This window comes from Xenopus laevis, chromosome 9_10L, assembly GCF_017654675.1.
Source record: "Xenopus laevis strain J_2021 chromosome 9_10L, Xenopus_laevis_v10.1, whole genome shotgun sequence".
In the NCBI taxonomy this organism is placed as follows: Eukaryota; Metazoa; Chordata; class Amphibia; order Anura; family Pipidae; genus Xenopus; species Xenopus laevis.
Window position 1 is genome coordinate 24,733,341 of NC_054387.1, and position 21,697 is coordinate 24,755,037.

The 21,697-nt window shown below is 40.1% G+C and overlaps 1 protein-coding gene across 2 annotated transcripts in view; it reads left to right on the forward strand.

Moving 5' to 3' along the window:
- Positions 1-3,775, forward strand: part of LOC108700975 (ras-related C3 botulinum toxin substrate 3) — a 116,255-nt gene extending 112,480 nt beyond the window's left edge. For both annotated transcript variants that reach the window (XM_018235049.2, XM_018235050.2), the window contains exon 6: positions 3,133-3,775. In XM_018235049.2, the coding sequence (XP_018090538.1) occupies positions 3,133-3,263 (131 nt within the window). In that variant the 3' untranslated portion in view covers positions 3,264-3,775. The remainder of the gene's footprint in view (positions 1-3,132) is intronic.
- Positions 3,776-21,697: the final 17,922 nt, after the last annotated feature.

The following is a 21,697-nucleotide window of genomic DNA, read 5'->3' on the forward strand; positions in this document are numbered from 1 at the left end:
TGTGTAAGAATCTAATCCAATCTACTTTCCTGGGCAGAGTTTGCTCAGAACGCTTGTCATGCCTCCACTGGTAGATTGCCCTTCTTGACCGTGTTTGGACAACATCCGCAATCTTTCCCTCAGGACTTCCTCTTGTCTGATGTTCCAGCCGATGATCATGTAGCCCATGTTGGCCATTTGGTCGGCTACTAAACCAACTTGGAGAAAAGTTCCTTGTCCCACAAGAATTATGCTGGCCAAAGACAGAAATCTTCTCCTTTATATAAAGTTGGGGACAAAGTATGGCTTTCAACGAGGAACATTCGTCTCAAGATTCCTTCTCCCAAGTTGGCTCCATAATTTGTTGGCCCATACTCCATTGTGGAGATTGTTAATCCCAATTATAGGAATTGCTACCTTCGTTCCTGGGTGTTCCTAAATTATTCCTGATTGTGTTCCTGGACTTTGACTCTTGCCTGAACTTGTTCCACGACCCTTGCTGCCTGCATTTTGAACTTTTTGCCTGAATTTGACTACGATTACGCCTGATCCCTTTTGGATACTGCGAACTTGGTCTTTAACCCTGAGCTTCCACCTTGGTCCGGACTTCTCCTGCTGGGAGACGATAGGCCCCCTGACAGAATGATAGCAAGAAAAAAGTATGGAGAAGGCGTGGAACAGCCTGATGACTTGGGCGTGCATGGCTGCCAGTGGCACTGGGGCACTAGTGTTTATCGATAATGAGACACAGAAGCCAGGACAGAAGCAGCCAAATTAATTCTGAGGTGTTCAGAGACATACTGTCTGTTCAAATCCAGCTAAATTCAGTCAAATTGATTGGGAGGTGTTTCATAATGACCCAAAAACATAAAGCCAAAGCAACCCAGGAGTTTATTAAAGCAAAGAAGTGGATCTGGACCTGATCTGAACCCAATTGAGCATGCTTCTCACATGTTGAAGACTAAACTTCAGACAGAAAGGCCCACAAACAGCAACTGAAAGCGTCTGCAGTAAAGGCCTGGCAGAGCGTTAAAAAGGAGGAAACCCAGAATCTGGTGATGTTCATGAGTTTAAAATTTCAGGCTGTCATTGCCAGCAAAGGGTTTTCAACCAAGTTTTAGAAATGAACATTTTAGTTTCAGTTGTTTCATTTTTCGAATTACTTTTGAGCCCCTAAAATGATAGTTCCTCACATTTTTATGCAATCTTTTTGTTCATCCCGCTGAATTAAAGCTGAACGTCTGCAGTATAACTGCATCTGAGTTGTTTCATTTAAAATTCATTGTGGTAATGTACAGAACTGTAGGGAATCTGTGCAAAATCATTGCACTTATCCCTGTAAGAGCAGAGAGCCTGTGTCTGTGTGCTGTAAGCTGTTACCTAGCAACCAGCTATTCAGTGCAGTAGGAAGTGACACAGCAGCTAAGGAGTGGCAGGCAGGAAAAGGAAGTCACAGAGACTGGCAAAAGAAGAAAGCCTAGCATAGAGAGCCGCATGGTGGACAGAGAAGGAAGCAAGAGAGCTGCTGGTGGGACCAGAGAGCTGAGAGGCTGCACCAAAGGCATTCATTTGGATCAGGCTGGCACAGGGAAGCCACATACTGTGCCTGGAGAGACGGAGTGTGAGAGGAATACAGACTGGAGGAACAAACAGCAGGAGATTCCTATCTGAGCATCCAAAGGGGCTGGTAATCGCACTGTATGCCTGAATGTGCTGGATTCACCTAAAGAGAGCTCTGAAGTATCCAAAGAGGATTTGTGAGTATCCTGTTTAAAGGGACAGTACCCTAAAAAGTGCTGAAGATAAACAGGCTGTGTATTAAAGGACTTTACCTTTTTTCTTAGTTAGCTAGACAGATTGCACAAGCAAGTTATTTAGTGAGGCCCTATTGCCACCGGTTAGGAGTGTTGCATGTATTAGGTGCCCATTTATTTTATATATACTGTTATTTAGTTTAACCAATAGTGTGTGTGTGTTATTACCGTATTCCTAGTGGGGCCAACCGTAGGTCCTTCCCGGAACCCACTAGGTGGAGGCACTGCGCTAGTAAGTACCAGGTACCCAGTCTCTCCCAATACCGCTGTGGAGTGGCTCAGGTTTGTCCTGTGTCATCAGGTAAGCGCCACAGGTGGCACACACACAGACAAAGGGGTGTCGAAAGCGTTACAGAACCAAAATTATAAAAAAGTTGTCTCTGTCCAAAGATTTATGGGCCTAACTGTAACTTATATAGCTATAAGAAACTATGCCAAACTATCAGCAGGTAGAATTTACTGGATACCTGTTTAAAAGAAAACATATTATTGGTTGCTATGGGTTACTGCACCTGAGTAAACTTACTAGGACTCCTATATCAACACTGGGTAAATTTGCACCTGGGCAGTAACCCATAGCAACCATAACAATAATTTCTTATTTTTTTTAAGCCAACTGCAAGAAATACGAATAAAACAAGAATGTGATTGCTTGCTATGGGTTTCTGCCCAGGTGCATATTTGCCCAGTGTTGGTAAATGAGCCCCATTAGAGCCTTTTATTACATATGAGGGCTTGAGTCCTGGAACTGCAACTATGCCATTGTGTTCTCAAACTAGCCTTCAAGCTATATCATGAATAATTGGCTAATAAAGGAGGGCCAAGAATCCATCTGGATTAGAGACCATATATTCTTGTAGTGATTATCTTTTTCAGGATCATTTGCCTGTTGTTATACTTTGCCTCCAGCTGTATAGCAGCTTCCTTTTATTAAATAATATCTATTGAATAACGTACTCCCTCTTCTAAAATACAAGGATATTATAAGTTACTGAGGAGTTCCATGACCATATTAAAACACAAAGCCGAAAGCCAAGTGTTTATTTTTTGGAGATTCTCACAAGCATATTGTTTGATCTTACAGGTTGTAATTTCTGATACAATATGACAGATTGGCATCTCAAATTTGTAAGCACTTCTGGATAGATATCTATTCCCGATATATGTACCTTTATATTTCATGTATGAACATATTACTTTCTTTATTGTCACTATATTCCTTTATTCAAATGGGTATATTTTATGAACAGTGTTTGTCCATTATTCTAACCCTGTGCCTTACTGAATGTTGTTGTATGCAAATAACAAATATCATTTGGTTGTCATTCTGTTTGCCAAGGTTCTGTCAAATACCTAGAATGCTCTGCACTGACCCAGCGTGGCCTGAAGACAGTTTTTGATGAAGCAATACGTGCGGTGTTGTGCCCTCCACCTGTTAAGAGGGCAGGGAAGAAATGTACTGTTTTCTGATTTCTGTTAACCTTCAGACTGGACCAAACTCCTGACACTTTTTTTTTCCAAAGAAGTGAATCCCTTCCAGTGTGGAACATGGGACTGGAGACTTCCAGATGATTTCTGTGACTTAGTGTTTTGTGAATGTACTGAGCATGGGGTGGGAGGGGAGGGTGAGACAGCGAGATCCGGCCTGCACTGATGAGTTCGAGTTTGAGCATTGTCAACATTGGGCATTCACTCTAGGTGGGAACATCAATAAGATCCTGAATAAGATGTTCATGGATTGTCTGAAATTTACATTGGACGTTAACCATGTAAGGAAGAGAAACATAGTCTGCATGTGTCCTGGTGCATTAAATAATCATTGCTCGGCTTATATTTTTTGTTGCATGGGGAAAGAGGTAAACTGTCCAACTTTCTTGTTCTGTGTTCAGGTTACAAGAATTCTGTAGTAAATGTTTTGAAAATGTGTTAACTTTTTCACATGTATGCATATGTAATTAAGTGCTGGTAGAGATGTTTCCTAACCTGGTATCTGTGTTTTTATCACAGCATTTTGGAACCACTGGCAGCATAAGCAGAATGAGTGTCGTAAGAAAGTATTTACTTCTTTGCACTCTGCAAATATATATTCCTAAAGACGGCATACACCAGCTGACGCCACATGGTATGTGGGCAACTGGTCTGCAGCCTTAACAAATGGATACTGTACAACAGGGGTCCCCAACTTTTTTACCAGTGAGCCAGATCTGAATGTAAAACATTTTGGAAAAATTTGGAGAGCAACACAAGCATGCAAAATATGGGCGATGATTGGCTATTGGTAGCCCTTAAGTGGACTGACAGCCTGTGGAGGCTCTGTTTGGCAGTACACATTTTAGCATCTAAAGCTTGCCTTCAAGCCAGGAATTCGAAGAATAAGCACCTGCTTTGAGGCCACTGAGAGCAACATCCAGTGGGTTGAGAGCAACATATTGCTTGAAAGCCACTGGTTGGAGAGCACTGCTATACAAGGTATGGCCACCTTTCTATTGTTCTGCTCATTTGACTCAACAACCCAAACCATTGGAACAGCAGGATATAAATAGGAGCTGCAACACATACAATGGCACTGGCAAATTAAATTTTGAATTGCCAAACCCACCAATATTGTGTATGGATATCAGTCAGGACTATTGGGCCACAATACACAAAATAAAAATCACACAACAGCACAGTTGTACTAGTATGTGTGTGTCCAGTCCTCTGGAGTAGCAAAGGCATGTTCTTTCTATCAATTCTAGTGGGCAGTAGCTGCTAGCAGTTTCAGGTGCCTTGATCATTCCTCAAATGCAGTGATCAAAACATCTATTTTATCATTGCACTTAAAGTTTTTCAATATAAAATGTAGGCCACAGTCTGCCTAATATTTAAAGTGGACCTGTTACCCGACATAAAAAGCTTTATAATAAAAGTCCTTTTTAAATTAAACATGAAATCCAAATTCTTTTTTTTAATTAAAGCATTCATAGCTGTTGTAAACACATTTAAAAATCTCAGCTGTCAAATATTGCCTGCCCCTCCTCTATGGTACTCTTTGAGATATGTACTGTTAAATGTTGGATTTGTGTGGCTCTCAAGAACAGATTTTCCTTGACATGGTTCTTCTTGAGTCATTCTATTGTTCCAGCCTATTTTACAGGTCACTATTATGCACAAGTGTTGCATAGCACTCAGCAGAGCCAGCAGGTAAAAATCCTGAAAGTGTTCAGTATGTAAAATCTTTTTCAGTTTCAGCTTGTGAAAAATCACAAGGAGTGAATAGTACTTATGAGAGGCATTGTGTTTGAAGGGGAAAACGAACCGACTGCCACTGGAACCTTGGATTCTAGCTGCCCAACAATGCCTCGTATTCCGGATCCAGGGAACTTGCACAAAGAAACACGAACGAGTGGATCAGAATAACAAGTTCCGTTTATTGAAGGCCAAACATATGCTTATATAGGTTATAAGTAAAGACATCCCAATATAGTGACATATTAGCATAGCGCATGTCTGTAACAGGTACAACATTCAGGATGGACAAGAGAGAAAAAAAGAGACAAATATGTGCATGCGCATTAGACATTTTGGCTGAGGCAATCTGATAACATTGTTTATAGTACATGATGATACTTGCGCAAGGTTGTCTAAGAAGAGCAAGTACAGGGTCGTACAGAAAAACAAGTACAGAGGCCTACAAGGGTCGGCACGTAGGCATGTTAACCCTTCAGTGTTGAACTGTAGATTAACCATAGCATAAGCAAACGTTATATTTTAGAGTAGCTTAAACCTGAATATTCAATTTTCATTCAACAAAATTGAAGATATGGGATAGGCTAGTGCAGAACATGTATATTTCTATTGCTGAAAGTTTTACAGGTTGGATCATGATTGTTGATGCCATATAATAAAGCAAAATGGTTACACACCTCTCCTAAGATTTTTTTCCGATGTGTATACATTGTTAAAAGCAGGTCTGCATATTTATTTTAGAGATAGCTAACATAACATTGTAATATAGTGCCATACCATTTAAACACACAAAAGAGATTGTCCGTTATTCTGATTAGCCGCAGCTAAGCTTCCAATCTGCAGTCCATAACACATATATTAGGGTGAATTTCACCAGGAATTGTGGTCTGAGAGGAAAACAGACATGTTGAGGACATACTACACATCCAATCTGGAATTAAAGAACCCAGCATTGCAAGGGGACAGTACTAACCAATGAGCCACTGTAGGTTAGCCAACAATGTCGTACAATCAAGAAACAAGGAATTTCCCAACGTCAAGCAGACAGATGCCAGATATCATGGATGTCTTCTTATTTAATTAATCATTATCCAATTATTCTGGTTCTGCAGAACCAGGAGGTGGTTGTGCAGGATCCATAATCCCCAGTGGGAAACCAGTGTCGCTTTGTGAGGACAGGGCTCAAGTTGAGCAAGGATGGGACATGGGTGGAGCATGGGTAAGCTGAGGGATGTAAAATCCCCTGGAAGCCCTGATTTTGCAAACACTGACCACTGTGAACTATTATTTACTATTCTTTATTGTCAACAACATATTCCACAGTGATTTACGGAGACATTTCAGTCAGTCCCTGCTACATATAACTTACAGTACAAGTTCCATATCACATCATTTTACACGCACTATGGAAAATGTTATCTGGGACCAATTAAGCTATCTGCATGGTTCCTTGTGCTTGCTTTCTTTCACACAGTCCAAGAACATACAATCTCAACATAAAAATGTGAGGAAATAGAGCCTTTTTTTTTTTTAACACAACCACTTTAATTTTAGGGACTCAAAAGTAATTAGACAAATAAAAAAACTGAAAATAAAATGTTCATTTCTAATACTTGGTTGAAAACCCTTTGCTGGCAATGACAGCCTGAAGTCTTGAACTAATGGATATCACCAGATTCTGGGTTTCCTCCTTTTAATGCTCTGCCAGGCCTTTACTGCAGCAGCTTTTAGTTGCGGTTTGTTTGTGGGCCTTTCTGTCCAAAGTTTAGTCTTCAACAAGTGAAATGCATGCTCAATTGAGTTCAGATCAGATGACTGATTTGGCCATTCAAGAATATTCCACTTCTTTGCTTTAATTAACTCCTGGGTTGCTTTGGCTGTATGTTTTGGGTCATTATGAAACACCTCCCAATCAATTTGACTGCATTTAGCTGGATTTGAGCAGAAAGTATGTCTCTGAACACCTCAGAATTCATTCTGTTGCTTCTGTCCTGTGTCACATCATGGATAAACAGTGTCCCAGTGTCACTGGCAGCCATGCACGCCCAAGCCATTATACTGCCTCCGCTATGTTTTATAGAGATGTGGTATGCTTTGGATCATGAACTGTTCCACGACTTCTCCATACTTTTTTCTTGCGATCATTCTGGTAGAGGATGATCTTGATTTCATCTTTCAAAAGAATGTTTTTCCAGAACTGTGCTGGCTTTTTTAGATGTTTTTTTTTGTTTTTAACAAAGTCCAATCTAGCCTTTCTATTCTTGATGCTTAGGAGTGGCTTGCACCTTGCAGTGCACCCTCTGTGTTTACTTTCATGCAGTCTTCTCTTTATGGTAGACTTGGATATCGATAAGCCTACCTCCTGGAGAGTGTTGTTCACTTGTTTGGCTGTTGTGAAGGGGTTTCTCTTCACCATGGAAATGATTCTGCGATCATCCACGCTGTCTTACGTGGACGTCCAGGTCTTTTTGCGTTGCGGAGTTCACTAGGGCTTTCAAACTGTAGATTTTGCCACTCCTAATATTGTAACAATTCTCTGATGGGTTTTTTCTGTTTTTGCAGCTTAAGGATGGTTTGTTTCACCTGCATGGAGAGCTCCTTTGACAGCATATTGTCTGTTCACTGTAAAATATTCCACATACAAGCAACCCCACCCCCCTCAGATCAACTCCAAGGCTTTTATCTGCTTCATCGATAATGACATAACGAAGGAATTGCCCACACCTGCCCAGGGCCGGACTGGGAGTAAAAAGCAGCCCGGGCAAAAAAAATCAAAGCAGCCCACATGTAAACACACAATGGTTTTGTACTCATTCACACATTTATTGGGGTAAAACTGCAAAAATTATGTGCAGTTAAGCTGCCTTTCTCGCTTAACTGTACTTATTGAAAGGTGGCAACCCTATCCAGATTCTGTAGAACTACTACATGTGCTGAAGGTCTTGTTGGGGCATGAACGCCTAGGCACCACATCATTGTGGGCAAATGTCTACTTTTATGCAGTGCTGCATTGGCTATATCTTTATAAGTTTGAACTACTCCTGAAGACTAAGGGGCAAATTCACTAACATTCGTAGTTGCGCCAGGCGCAACTTCGCTGCACTTCGCCAGGCGTAGTTTCGCCAGCGCTCCGCAAATTCACTAAAATCCGAAGTTGCGCACAGGGGTAGCGTAAGATTGCAAAGTTGCGCTAGCGTTGATTCGCTAAGTGAAGCGAAGTTACGCTAGCGAAAGCTAATTTGCATACGGCGCCAAATTCAAATTTCAATGGAGGAATACGTAGCAGCACTACAAATGCCTAGAAAACCTTCAAAACATCAAATAAAATTTTTATTTTGCCCTACACATGTGCCCACTGTATAGGTAAGTTGCCATGAGTCAGGAAATGTAGGGGGGAAGGAGGGGAGCCCCAAAAAAAATTTCGATCTTTTTCAGCCCATCACCCATAATATAGAAAACACGCCAGCGTTTTTTGGGACTTAGAAAAAATTTTGACTTTTTTTGAAACAATCCCTATCTACTCTATTGCGCTTCGCCAGGTCTGAGGTGGCGAAGGAAGTCTAGCGTAAAAGGTAGCGTTCAGTACACTGCCCAAGTTAGTGAATTTGCGTAGTTACGTCCGTAGCGAAAATTCGCCAGGCGTAAGGGTGCGAAGTAACACTAGCGAAACTACGCCAACATTCGTTAGTGAATTTGCGAAGTAACGAAAATGCCAAACGCTAGCAAATTAACGCTAGCGTTCAGTGCTTCAGCGCTTAGTGAATTTGCCCCAAAGTGCTGTAGTGTAGTTCCATGAGAATCCAGAACAGTAAATAAGTAATCACCTAAAGGACACAGTGCCAGTTCCAGCAGTTTAACACATGCATGATTCCCAGCTGAGTGGGTGGCAAAATGTTCAAATGTGATTTTTAATAGACACAGTAATGTTCTGATTGACAATTCAGCCCACCCAAGCTCCACACCCTTTTTGTTGTATTGCCAACTTGTAATTTTCAGTACTCTGAGAAATGCCCAAGAAAGTCCCCTTCCCTCTGCCTTTTCAGTGACTGTGTGAAGCAGTGAAACAGACCTTTCTGCCGTGCTGTCTCTTGTTGTACTTCTCCTAATAATCAGCTCTCTGCTGGCAGGCTGCAAACAGCACACCGTTTCTAATTGATGTTCACTCTGCAATCCACTGGTCATGTCTGCAGCCTGTCAGACTTGTCAGCAGAGAGCGGATTATTAGGAGACGTATAACAGGAGACAGCACGGCTGCAGAGAGGTCTGTTTCACTGCTCCACACAGTCAGGGAAAAGGGCAGGGAAGGGGACTTGCACGGGCAGTTGACTCCCGGACAGTAGAGCGGCCCACTAAGTAAGAAACAGAGCGGCCCCTCGGGCAATTGCCCGTACGGGCACATTGTCAGTCCGGGCCTGCACCTGCCCATGAAATAGCCTTTGATTCAATTGTCCAATTACTTTTGAGCCCCTGAAATGAAGTGATTGTGTTAAAAAAAAAATGCTTTAGCTACTCACATTATGTAATCTTTTTGTACAACCCACTGAATTAAAGCTGCAAGTCTGACATTCAACTGCTCTGAGTTGTTTCATTTAAAATTCATTGTGGTAATGTATAGAACCAAAATTAGAAAAAAAAAATGTCTCTATCCAAATATTTATGGCCCTTGCTGAATATTCTGCCTTTGGAAACAAAGATTAAAACTAGGCTTTGGAGTAGTAAAAACAGACAAAAATGGACAGGGGACAGAGAAAAGGAGAATAAACACAAACACCTATTATTTGAACGGCCTAGGCAGCAGATTACCAGCTAGGGCTTTTATCTGCAAAAAAGGCAGCAATACAGTTAAAGGACCAGTAACATCAAAAAAATTTTTTAAAACAATTTGTTAGTATACATCAAAAAATGAACACCAACACAAATTAAACTTTTAAATAGCAAAGCCTTTATTAAAAAATAACTTACTGAAACTCTACTTCCGCTTCTGTTCAGAAACGGTGACCATCCATCCTGCAGCAGTTGATTTCTTCTCCCTCACTCTCTCTCCTGGCTGTGCTCGGTCTGGCGCGCTCTGCCGGCAAGTAAATACACACAAGCATATTTTATATATATATATATATATATATATAGATATAGATATAGATATATATATATATATATATATATATATATATATATATATATATATATAATTTTTTTTTTTTTATATTATAAGTCATAAACAAATACAAAAGGAGTACATTTTAGTTTCTGGGCTTGCACTAAAGGAGAACTAATAATGCATCCTATAAGATACATACCAATGGGCATTTAAATTTATGTTTGCATATCATTTACAGTAGGGGGTACATTATCCCTTATAATACATGAGTGATACTCAGAGTTCCCTGTATAACTCAGCCTGCAGCAGTTCTAGAGTTGCCAACTGACATACCACAGGGACTCCAGTGCATGTCTCTGCTTCTCTCCTGCAAACTGTTGCTGTAACCCTGCCTTTGTACTGTATCTCTCAGAGAGACATACTTTCTGCTCAAATCCAGCTAAATGCAGTCAAATTGATTGGGAGGTGTTTCATAAAAAATTATATATATATATAACCCTGCCTTTGTACTGTATCTCTCTCTTCCTTGTTCCATTAGCCCCCAACATTTCATGGAACATAGTGGCCACCAACTATTTCATACTATGACAGCCCACTGTCACAAGAAATACAGAAAGAAAAGGAAAGAGGATGGATCCTTTCTGCTTTATTTTTTTTTTCAAATTCTCACTCATAACCCTTCACCATTTAGCTTTTCTTTATTCCAGCTTTCTCTCCTTTCATTCTCTCCTTTATTCTGCTTCATGTTCACTCCTATAAATTTTGCCCCTTTATTTTTTATTAAATCAGCCTCTCCTCCTTTTACTCCTATTTTTTTTCAATTGTTTTGTTTGCACATTGCAAAACAAAAAAATGGATAATTGCACTTTACTGTGGCAAGGAGCATTACATTCACGGCTTCAGGCTCAGCACAGGCAGGCCAGCAGTCAGCAGAAACAATATTATCCACACCTGTCCACAGCCTCAGTAACTACTGGGCAGACGTGGACCTGCTGGCTGCTGCTCTACAATAGTGTGTGTGCTGCAGCCTGTCTATACTTACTGAGCTGATGCGGGCGGAACAGAGAGGGGACTGAGAGGCCCTGTGCGTCCAGCTTACACTCGTGCGCGGCAGCAGAGAGGAGTGGGAGGGGCAGAGCCATAGTGGGAGCTAGTACAGAGGAGCTGGGTCCTAGAGCCCACCGGATGCAGTGAAAGGTGAGATATCACTCAGGAACGGCCCAATTAAACAAAATATAATGCGGCCCCTCGGGCATTTGCCCGAACAGTTACATTGTCAGTCCGGGCCTGCATGCGCTAGGCATAGGGCGGCCAGGAGAGAGAGCGAGGGAGAAGAAATCAACTGCTGCAGGATGGATGGTCGCCGTGTCACCTTTTCCTGAACAGAAGAGGAAGTAGAGTTTCAGTAAGTTATTTTTTATTAAAGGCTTTGCTATTTAAAAGTTTAATTTGTGTTGGTGTTTTACAACAATAAATTGTTTTAAAAATTTTTTTGATGTTACTGGTCCTTTAATAACAATTAAGCAGCTGGACACAAAATGGAAAAAAAGAAAAAATGAAAGCCTGAAAATGGTAAATCGGGAGATTTGTCGCCTAAAGTCTCATAAGAAATCACAGGCAAAAAATCTCCCTGTTGGCTACTGCCCTGACACAACGTTATTACTGTAGATTAGAAGGAGAACGAAAGTGTAGATTAATTGAATGGGAGGCTGTTTTATTTAAACTGAGAATCTTGGTTTAGGCCAGGGGTCCCCAAACTTTTTTACAATTAAAATTAAAATTAAAAAGAGTTGGGGAGCAACACAAGCATGAAAAATTTCCTGGAGGTGCCAAATAAAGGATATGATAGTCTATATGGTAGCCCCTATGTGGACTGGCAGTCTACAGGAGTTAAACCATAAACCTGGTTTTTAGGCAACCAAAACTTGCCTCCAAACCAGAAATTCAAAAATAAACACCGCCTTTAAGGTCATTGGGAGCAACATCCAAGGGATTGTTGCTCGTGAGCCACTGGTTGGGGACCACTGGTTTAGCCAGACAAAAGCCTCTTCTGGTAAATTGAAGAGTCAAAGAGACAAGCAAAAATAAAGAAATCTAAATATGAATGCCCAGACTGGATATTGGTGTGAAAATGCATAGTGTCTGCACTCTCGCACACCAGGAGATTAATCGCCAGAGATTTCTGCTTCTCTGGGCAAAAAATCTCCCATAAAAGCTTTCCCTATAGGCAATAAACCGATGGTGGTAAAACCTATACGTTTTTTCAGTCTTCCAAAGTTACATTTATTTATGTAACAGGAGCTGGAACATTTTCCCTCAGTGTTATGGGGGTGTGGCCAAAAATCTCCCAAAAGCCTTGACACTGTAGCTGTAAATGAATATCTGAAAATTAAGGACAGTTTGTAACTAGGCATGTGAAAAAATTACTCTTTAAACTTGGAAACCACTGATCAAGTATGCTGTAGTAATAAAAGCTGGGACCAATGTAGCATTTATATTTTATAGTGTATGCTTCACAAAGGCTCCTGAAACTCTTGGGCAACTGTAACTGAACTGTAAACATAACACAAATACTGGCGTGTTACATGGCGGAGCTCACCCTTGTTGACGGCTCCTCTCTGGTCGCAGCTCGCGCGAGATCCCGGTATCTCCGTGCCGGCTTGTACTGCACTTCCAATATCTCGCTTACACAGGCGCTGATCCAATAGGGGAGACTCCAATAATATCAATAAGGCTTTATTGTAAGTACACACATGTTCAATTACAGCAGTGGGGTGCTCTTGGATCAGCGCCTGTGTAAGCGAGATATTGGAAGTGCAGTACAAGCCGGCAAGGAGATACCGGGATCTCGCGCGAGCTGCAACCAGAGAGGAGCCGTCAACAAGGGTGAGCTCCGCCATGTAACACGCCAGTATTTGTGTTATGTTTACAGACTTATCTTCATATGGCATGCTAGTTTATGGCGTTGGAGACCCTTATTAACCACCAGACCTGTGAGCAACCCTGCAATGGAGCGGAGCCTGAGTGTCGCCGCTGGGTTAACAACAGGAGCAGCTAAGCCGGCAGGCATACCTCCCAACGTTTTGGAAGTAAAAAAAAGGAACAAAAAAATTTTTTCCGCACGTAGCGCAGCAATTTTTTTGACCACACCCCTTTCTGTGGCCAAACCCCCTAATTACCATGTTCGTTTTACAAAATTTGGCAGGTTATGAAAGTTTGAAAATATTTCTCCTTATCTAAACTGTGTTTTTGTGTCTCAAAATTGTTACAAAGTATCTTATTTGCACCTGTTAGCTGTTCTGGGCTCTCTGCTAAAAGCCAATTAAGTGAGAAACTTTGTTTCTTTTTCTGGCTGTTCAGTGCAGAGAAAAGAGGAACTTTCCAGTACAAATGAGGGACTGCGGGTTGAGCTGTCAAAAGAGGGACTGTCCCTCCGAAAAAGGGACAGTTGGGAGGTATGGGCAGGAGAGCTATCAGACACGCGTCCATTGAGGTGACGGACCGCTATAACTACATCGGGAATTGGATACTCGACAAGCAAGTGAACCGTCAGGTACGCGTTTGCATTATTATAATTTATAAAGTGGTGGCTGTTTAGGCTAATAGCACATAACAGTATATACAGCAGTGGGAGGAGCAGCACTAATGGAACTGGAGCAGGAAAGTACTCAGCACACGAACATGCTGAGAGCAAACAAAGCGCGCTCTATATTTAAAGAAAATACTGATATGGAAATAGTGAGGGATACCCCTACTACTTCCAGTGAGGATGACATCTCTTCTGATATGCATTCATTATTTAAGAAATTACAAAAAGCCTCCACTAAAGAATTAAAACTGTGGTGGGTGATTAGTACCCTAGAGAATTATTTAGAAGTGAAGAGGATACCTCGAGGGCTCCGAATCAAAAAATTCCCAGCTTTTGAATTACAGGATAGTGACATCATGGATGAATGGTACGAAGCACTCACGCACTGTTCGTTCAAATTAATGCAGATTCTAATAAAGAAATACAGGAACGAACAAACTAGAATAGAAGTTGTGATAGCGGAAGTGGAGAATGCTTATGAGAAATATAAAGAACATAATGAATATAATAAATTTAATAAACGCATCAAGGATGATCTAGATGTAATGGAAAGTAAGATCATGGACACTAAACAAAAGAAATTTTTGAGAGACAGAGCGGATTATGATCAGAAAAGAGTTTTTTCTTGGGGTATGCAATTGAAAACACAAAAAGGCAGATGGAAACGCCTGAAACCAGCTTTGAAAACATCAGGGAATCGTAGATCATCTAACCCCTCATATGATGTCAGTGATGTGGAAGGAAACAGTGTATCTCCCAGTATGTTTTTTTTAGTAACGTCGGGGAGCGAAATGGATATGAGTCAAGAAGACAAGGACGAACACTTGATGGAGGAGCGGATGGACAGGAGGAAACCAAAATTCGGAAAAGGAGCAAGAGGGGAGGAGTCAAGAAGCGGAAAGAAAGGAACAAGGTCAACAAGAAGCAAACAGAGGAACAAATAAAGACTGCAACCAGAGAGAACAACAGTCTGGTAATTAATTTATCAGATTACCAACTGACTGCTGGGGAATTGTCAGTACTTAGTAAGGGTTTGAAATTTGTCCCACAGCTCACTTTTCCCTTATAGATACTATTATAGATGTTAACAGACTGATTAGAATGCTAGCACTTAAAAGGTTTTTTCATCCTAAGGATACAATTCAAAAAGAGATGTTAGATACACAAGATACCAATTATTTAACACAAGATGTATTAGAAGCCATTACATACATAGTAACATAGTAACATAGTAAGTAAGGTTGAAAAAAGACATATGTCCATCGAGTTCAACCTTTTTTTTTTTTTTTTTATATTAACTACCTATCTGCCAGTTGATCCAGAGGAAGGCAAAAAACCCATCTGAAGCCTCTCCAATTTGCCTTAGAGGGGGAAAAATTCCTTCCTGACTCCAAAATGGCAATCGGACTAGTCCCTGGATCAACTTGGACTATGAGCTATTTCCCATAACCCTGTATTCCCTTACTTGCTAAAAAGCTATCCAACCCCTTCTTAAAGCTATCTAATGTATCAGCCTGTACAACTGATTCAGGGAGAGAATTCCACATCTTCACAGCTCTCACTGTAAAAAACCCCTTCCGAATATTTAGGCAGAACCTCTTTTCTTCTAATCGGAATGGGTGACCTCGTGTCAGCTGGAAGGACCTACTGGTAAATAAAGCATTAGAGAGATTATTATATGATCCCCTTATATATTTATACATAGTCATCATATCACCCCTTAAGCGCCTCTTCTCCAGCGTGAACATCTCCAATTTGGCCAGTCTTTCCTCATAGCTAAGATTTTCAATACCTTTTACCAGCTTAGTTGCCCTTCTCTGTACCCTCTCTAATACAATAATGTCCTGTTTGAGTGATGGAGACCAAAACTGTACGGCATATTCTAGATGGGGCCTTACAAGTGCTCTATACAGTGGAAGAATGACCCCCTCCTCCCTTGACTCTATGCCCCTTTTAATACAGCTCAAGACCTTATTTGCCCTTGATGCTGCTGACTGGCATTGCTTGCTACAGCCAAGTTTATCATCTACAAGGACTCCAAGATCCTTTTCCATAATGGATTTGTCTAGTGCAGTCCCATTAAGGGTATAAGTGGCTTGGATATTTTTACATCCCAGGTGCATGACTTTACATTTATCAACATTGAATCTCATTTGCCACTTAGCTGCCCAGATTGCCAGTTTGTCAAGATCATGTTGCAAGGATGCCACATCCTGGATTTAATTAATTCTGCTGGATAATTTTGTGTCATCTGCAAACACTGATACATTACTTACAACACCCTCCCCTAAGTCATTAATGAACAAGTTAAATAAAAGTGGACCCAATACTGAGCCCTGGGGGACCCCACTAAGAACCTTACTCCAAGTAGAGAATGTCCCATTAACAACCACCCTCTGTACCCGATCCTGTAGCCAGTTTCCTATCCACGTGCAAACGACTTCATTAAGCCCAACAGACCTTAGTTTAGAAAGCAGTCGTTTGTGGGGCACAGTATCAAACGCTTTGGCAAAATCCAAATAGATCACATCTACTGCCCCCCCACTATCCAGAATCTTACTTACCACATCATAAAATGCAATCAAATTCGTCTGACATGACCTATCCTTCATAAAGCCATGCTGATTGTTGCTCATAATGCCATTCATTAGGACAAAATTTTGAATGTGATCCCTTAACAAGCCTTCAAATAATTTGCCCACCACAGATGTCAAGCTTACTGGCCTATAATTGCCAGGCTGAGATCGTAATCCCTTTTTAAATATTGGAATAACATCAGCTTTTCTCCAATCCATAGGCACCATACCAGATGACCGTGAATCTGAGAAAATCAGAAATAAGGGCTGGTCTAAAACTGAACTAAGCTCTCTTAGAACCCGGGGGTGTATGCCATCAGGCCCTGGAGCCTTGTTTACATTAATTTGTATTAAAGCTTTTTGAATCATATCCTGAGTCAGCCACAGACTATGATAGTTTTCAAGATAATGTGAATAGTAATACACAAATAACATTAACAATGGATCAGGACGTTAGAGGAATAATACACACGCATTTAAAAACTAAATCAAATTTCAATCCTGCAACACATAGGGGACCCTTTGTGGAGAGATTCTATGACCTGGTATTAAAAGAGTTGAAAGAATTGGATAACAACTGTGAATTCAAAAGATGGAAAAACAAGAGGAGTAATTTATCTAAAGAGGAATACCAGGCCATAGAATCACTATCCAACAATATGGATATAGTAGTGAGGAGTTCGGATAAGGGTGGTTCCATAGTGGTACTTAATAGAGACTACTATGTATCAGACATTATGGATCATTTGAATCAAAGAGAATCTTATATCAAACTTGACAAAGATCCAACTGAAAGGTTTCAAAGGGATTTACAGGATTTGTTTCAATATGGCAAAAGTATGGGCATTCTCAAGCATAATGAATTTCAATATATATGGAGAGAATGCCCTAAAATTCCTATATTTCACACATTTCCTAAAGTACACAAAAGTTTGGAACGGCCGCAAGGCCGACCGATAGTGGCAGGGATAGAGTCACTAAATGAAGGATTGAGTGAATATGTTGATAGAATAATACAAACCATGGTGACCCAGATACCATCATATTTGAGGGATAGTGGAGATGCTATCAATAAATTGGGGAATATTGAGTGGAAACCAGAGTACATGTGGGTAACGATGGATGTCACAGCCTTGTACTCCTCAATCAAACATAGATATGGCTTACTAGCTCTTAAATACTGGTTGGAAGCGAGTGAAATATATACAATTGAACAAACTAAATTTACAGTAGAGGCGGTTATTTGCTTACCCATAATTATTTTATGTTCGATAAGGAATACTATCTCCAAAAATGTGGAACAGCTATGGGGGCGCGATTTGCGCCCTCACATGCTAATTTATTCATGATATGGTTTGAGAAATTGCATGTCCTTGGGGAGGGTACACCATATAGATTCCAAGTAATAGCGTATTATCGCTTTATTGATGATATCATATTGATATAGGAAAGCACAGATTCACAGTTGCAAACATTCATTGGTCATTTTAATGACAACGAGAACAACAAAGTTCACATACAAATGTGATCAAAACACAATAGAATTTTTGGATATTCGATTCACTTCCATAGGAAAGAATATACATACAGACATATATAGGAAACCTATCAACAGGAATGCGATATTACAGAGACATAGCCACCATCCCAGATCACTCCTGGAGAGCATACCGACAGGACAATTCATCAGAATACGTAGGATTTGCTCTACTTGGGATGCCTTCCAGGAGAGCTCTATGGATTTGTGGGATCTGATACTCCACAGGGGATATAGATCTACAAATATTAAAAAGGCGTATGAGAAAGCAGTGTTATATAATAGAGAGGAATTACTAACGAATAAATATGACAAAGGTAGAATCAAATACTTGGATAACAAAATGAGATTTATTACCACATATACTTCTGAGGCACAAAATATAGAGGGGATCATCATGAAACACTGGGGCATACTTCAAACAGATCCAATATTGGCACAATTTAATTTGGAGAAGCCACAATTTGTTTATAGACGTGGCTATAACTTGAGGGATAGAATTTCACCAAGTTTACTACTCGATAAGAGAAGACATACTGATTGGCTAACTACTACGGGCACTTACAAATGTGGCGCAAATGTGTGTAAATGCTGTAATTTTATAAAAACATCTAAAGAAATAAGGAGTACAGTAACTAACAAAACATATAAATGTATGACGTATGTGAACTGTCGCTCAGTTAATGTTATCTACCTAGCTACTTGTAGGTGTGGCATGCAATATGTTGGCAGAACCCTAAGAAAATTTAAGGATCGGGTACTGGAACATACAGTATAGCTTGCATAAAAAGATTGGATATGTCTTCTGCCATAGCGGAACATATAATTGAAACACATGACGCTAATGAACATTTTGTGTCATTCCAGGGGATTGAAATAGTGAAATTGGGAAAGCGAAAAGGAAATATATTACCACTAATATCCAAGAAGGAGATAAAGTGGATGACTATGTTGGATACAGTTGCCCCTAAAGGGTTGAATAAAGAGTGTGATATAAAATATTTCATAGAATAATTCAATTTAAGTGGAAGGGTAAGGAAGGATGGATATGTATTTGATCTGTGATTTTGATTGATTATTTGGCTAAACAATACTTTGATTTATTATTAAACAGACTAACAAGGAATAAAAATAATATAGAAATCAAGCAGAATACAATATAGGATAAAATAACTTTATTTATATTTAATACTAATTTATGAATAAAATTATTTAAATATATTACAGATTAAATATTGTACTAAATCACTAAAAGTAGAGGTTCGATCAATAATGACATATTTAGAAAATACTGTATAAGAAAATATATTATGAGCGTCCAGTAATCCCGTATAAGATAATATGGCGTGTTTAGATTGAACATCGCAATTAACAAGACAGGGTATTTGATATAATACAGTAATTGAGTATTTTTATCTTTATAACTATAGGAATGATATTAAAATCACACAGATATTTTTAAGCACATGTATGAGATATATACAAAGGTTTATGGGAATTTTTGAACATCATTTGATGAATTTTATTGCCTCTATATTTCACGTATTTTCCATAGCACATATTTTCAACAGGATTAACCAAGAGGTTTTTAATATGGTGTTTGTATATAACATTTTACATTACTATTATACAAAAGTGATTTTACCTCTAAACACTAATAAGTGATTAATGATATACACCTGTGATGACACTTTAAAGCACGCTCACGTGTGAGTTTTTTTCACAACTCTGAGGAAGTGTCGATAGACTCGAAACGCGTTCGTTTTTGAGCACCCCACTGCTGTAATTGAACATGTGTGTACTTACAATAAAGCCTTATTGATATTGGAGTCTCCCCTCTTGGATCAGCGCCTGTGTAAGCGAGATATTGGAAGAACTGTAACTGAACTGGCAACAATTTCCTTCACCAGTTCTATTTCTTATACCTATATAAGAGTATCTCTCTTGAAGACCAATCCCTCATGGATAAATCCAAACAGAATTTTCAAAAGGAAGATCAGGTTATGGCATTGAGATACCCTGCCCTGAATGACTGTCCAGTCTACTATTATACCTTTGACATTATTTCTGTAAACCTTCACTCTTAACTTTTAGTACCTATGTTAGTATAGTTAATCCAAGGAGAAAGAACGTCTTTTGGTGGTGCCAAAAGTTAGGCACCCCCAAGTGATCGCATTTACTTACCTGATACCCTGGGCCGGTGTACCTACCAGGAGAAAACTGCAACGGTCCGGGGTTATTCCAGCAGGCACCATGGAGCAATCATTTTCCTGCTTCTTCTTTCTTCAAATTAGCACAAAAAACCCCCCGAAATAGCCGGCTTTTTCATTTAAGTTTGGCTTTTTGCTCTACTGCGCATGCACAGCCACAAGAAGAAGCTCTGTGTTGCTCGCTGGAAGAATCCCAGGCCAATGCGGTTTTCTCCTGATAGGAGCACCGGCCCAGGGTGTCAGGTAAGTAAATGTGATCACTTGGGGGTGCCTAAAACCCCTACAAGAAGTTTCTCCTTTAAGTTTATCATTGTTTGTCTGAATAATGGTAAGTACGTGGAAGCGTGATCTAACAGTTGTTTGTGGATAATGCTAGGTCTTTCTACACATCAAAACCCTTGGATTAACTATACTAACATAGGTACTAAAATTACATAAGCACACTTACCGGATCTTTGGTCTTCATCTGTAAGGGAGTGCCGTATTGGTACATGCACAGTTGGAACAGTCTTCCAGTTCATAGCAACTGCACATGCCCAAAAGTACTGTGAATTTCCAAAGGGAAGGAAGAGGACCCATTGAAGATCGAAGATCTGGACGACGGCGCCCATGAGCTCTGTTGAGCATACTCTGCACCAATACGTGAGCAATGTATTCAGGACACTTTCAGGGGTAATGAACTATGCAGGGGAGAAGCAGGGTGAAGGGACTATCTAGGGTAATAGAGAGGGGCTTTAGTTCTCCTTTAACCAAGGCAATCAAATTATTTCTTTTAACTTCAACAACAGTCAAAACCAAGTTTATTGTGGTGCCTGCACTAGTGCGGTTTAGCACGGACGTTAATAAATCAGCCCCAGTATTCTTGCTCACTGATAATGTACCAACAGAATACTTTTTAAACATCAATTTAAAACAAAAAACAGGAACAAAAATAAAGTAGTAAGTATACTGGAGCTATTTATAAATGTGATAAATGTAAGTTAACAAGGAACTGTAAAAAACCTCAAGGGACAAGCGCTTACCCCCCTCTAGACTAGAAGGTGTTTTCAGTACAAATTATTCTTCACTATGAGTGTGCTGAGGCTGTGATGCTCTATTTGGTGCTGATAAGATTGGGCAGTTTTCTATCTTTCCCTAAGGCAGCAAGATAAAAATAAAGGGAAGATTAAGTTCTGCAAAGGTCCTGAGCATTAAACCACACATCCCCTACCCCACAAGCCTACCACAAGTTGCTGGACCACGGGTTAGTGCCCGATCACCATTATGGTTATTCACCACTTTCTAAAATGATGGCGCAAACTCTGATGATTAGAGTGTATGTGGCTCTTGAATAGGTGCCCAGTTATTGCTTCTAAATTAAACTACATTGCCCTGTCAGTTGGGGGGGGTTAGGTTGTAGTAAGAGAATAGGAGAATCATCCAGAAAAAAAGCATTGTGGGCATCAAAAAAAGGAGAACATTATACACTAGGGGTATAAAAAATTATATTTTTTTATGAGAAACATATCAGAAAAACATAGCTTATGCAAAAACAAAATACAAAATGATTTGGAAATGCCCAGGTAGAGTCCTGCGTGGAACCAACTTCTACAACCCAGACCCGACCCCGCAGCCAGTGACCCGAACCGCCAACTGCATATTTACCCACTTTGATCCGCTACCGGAG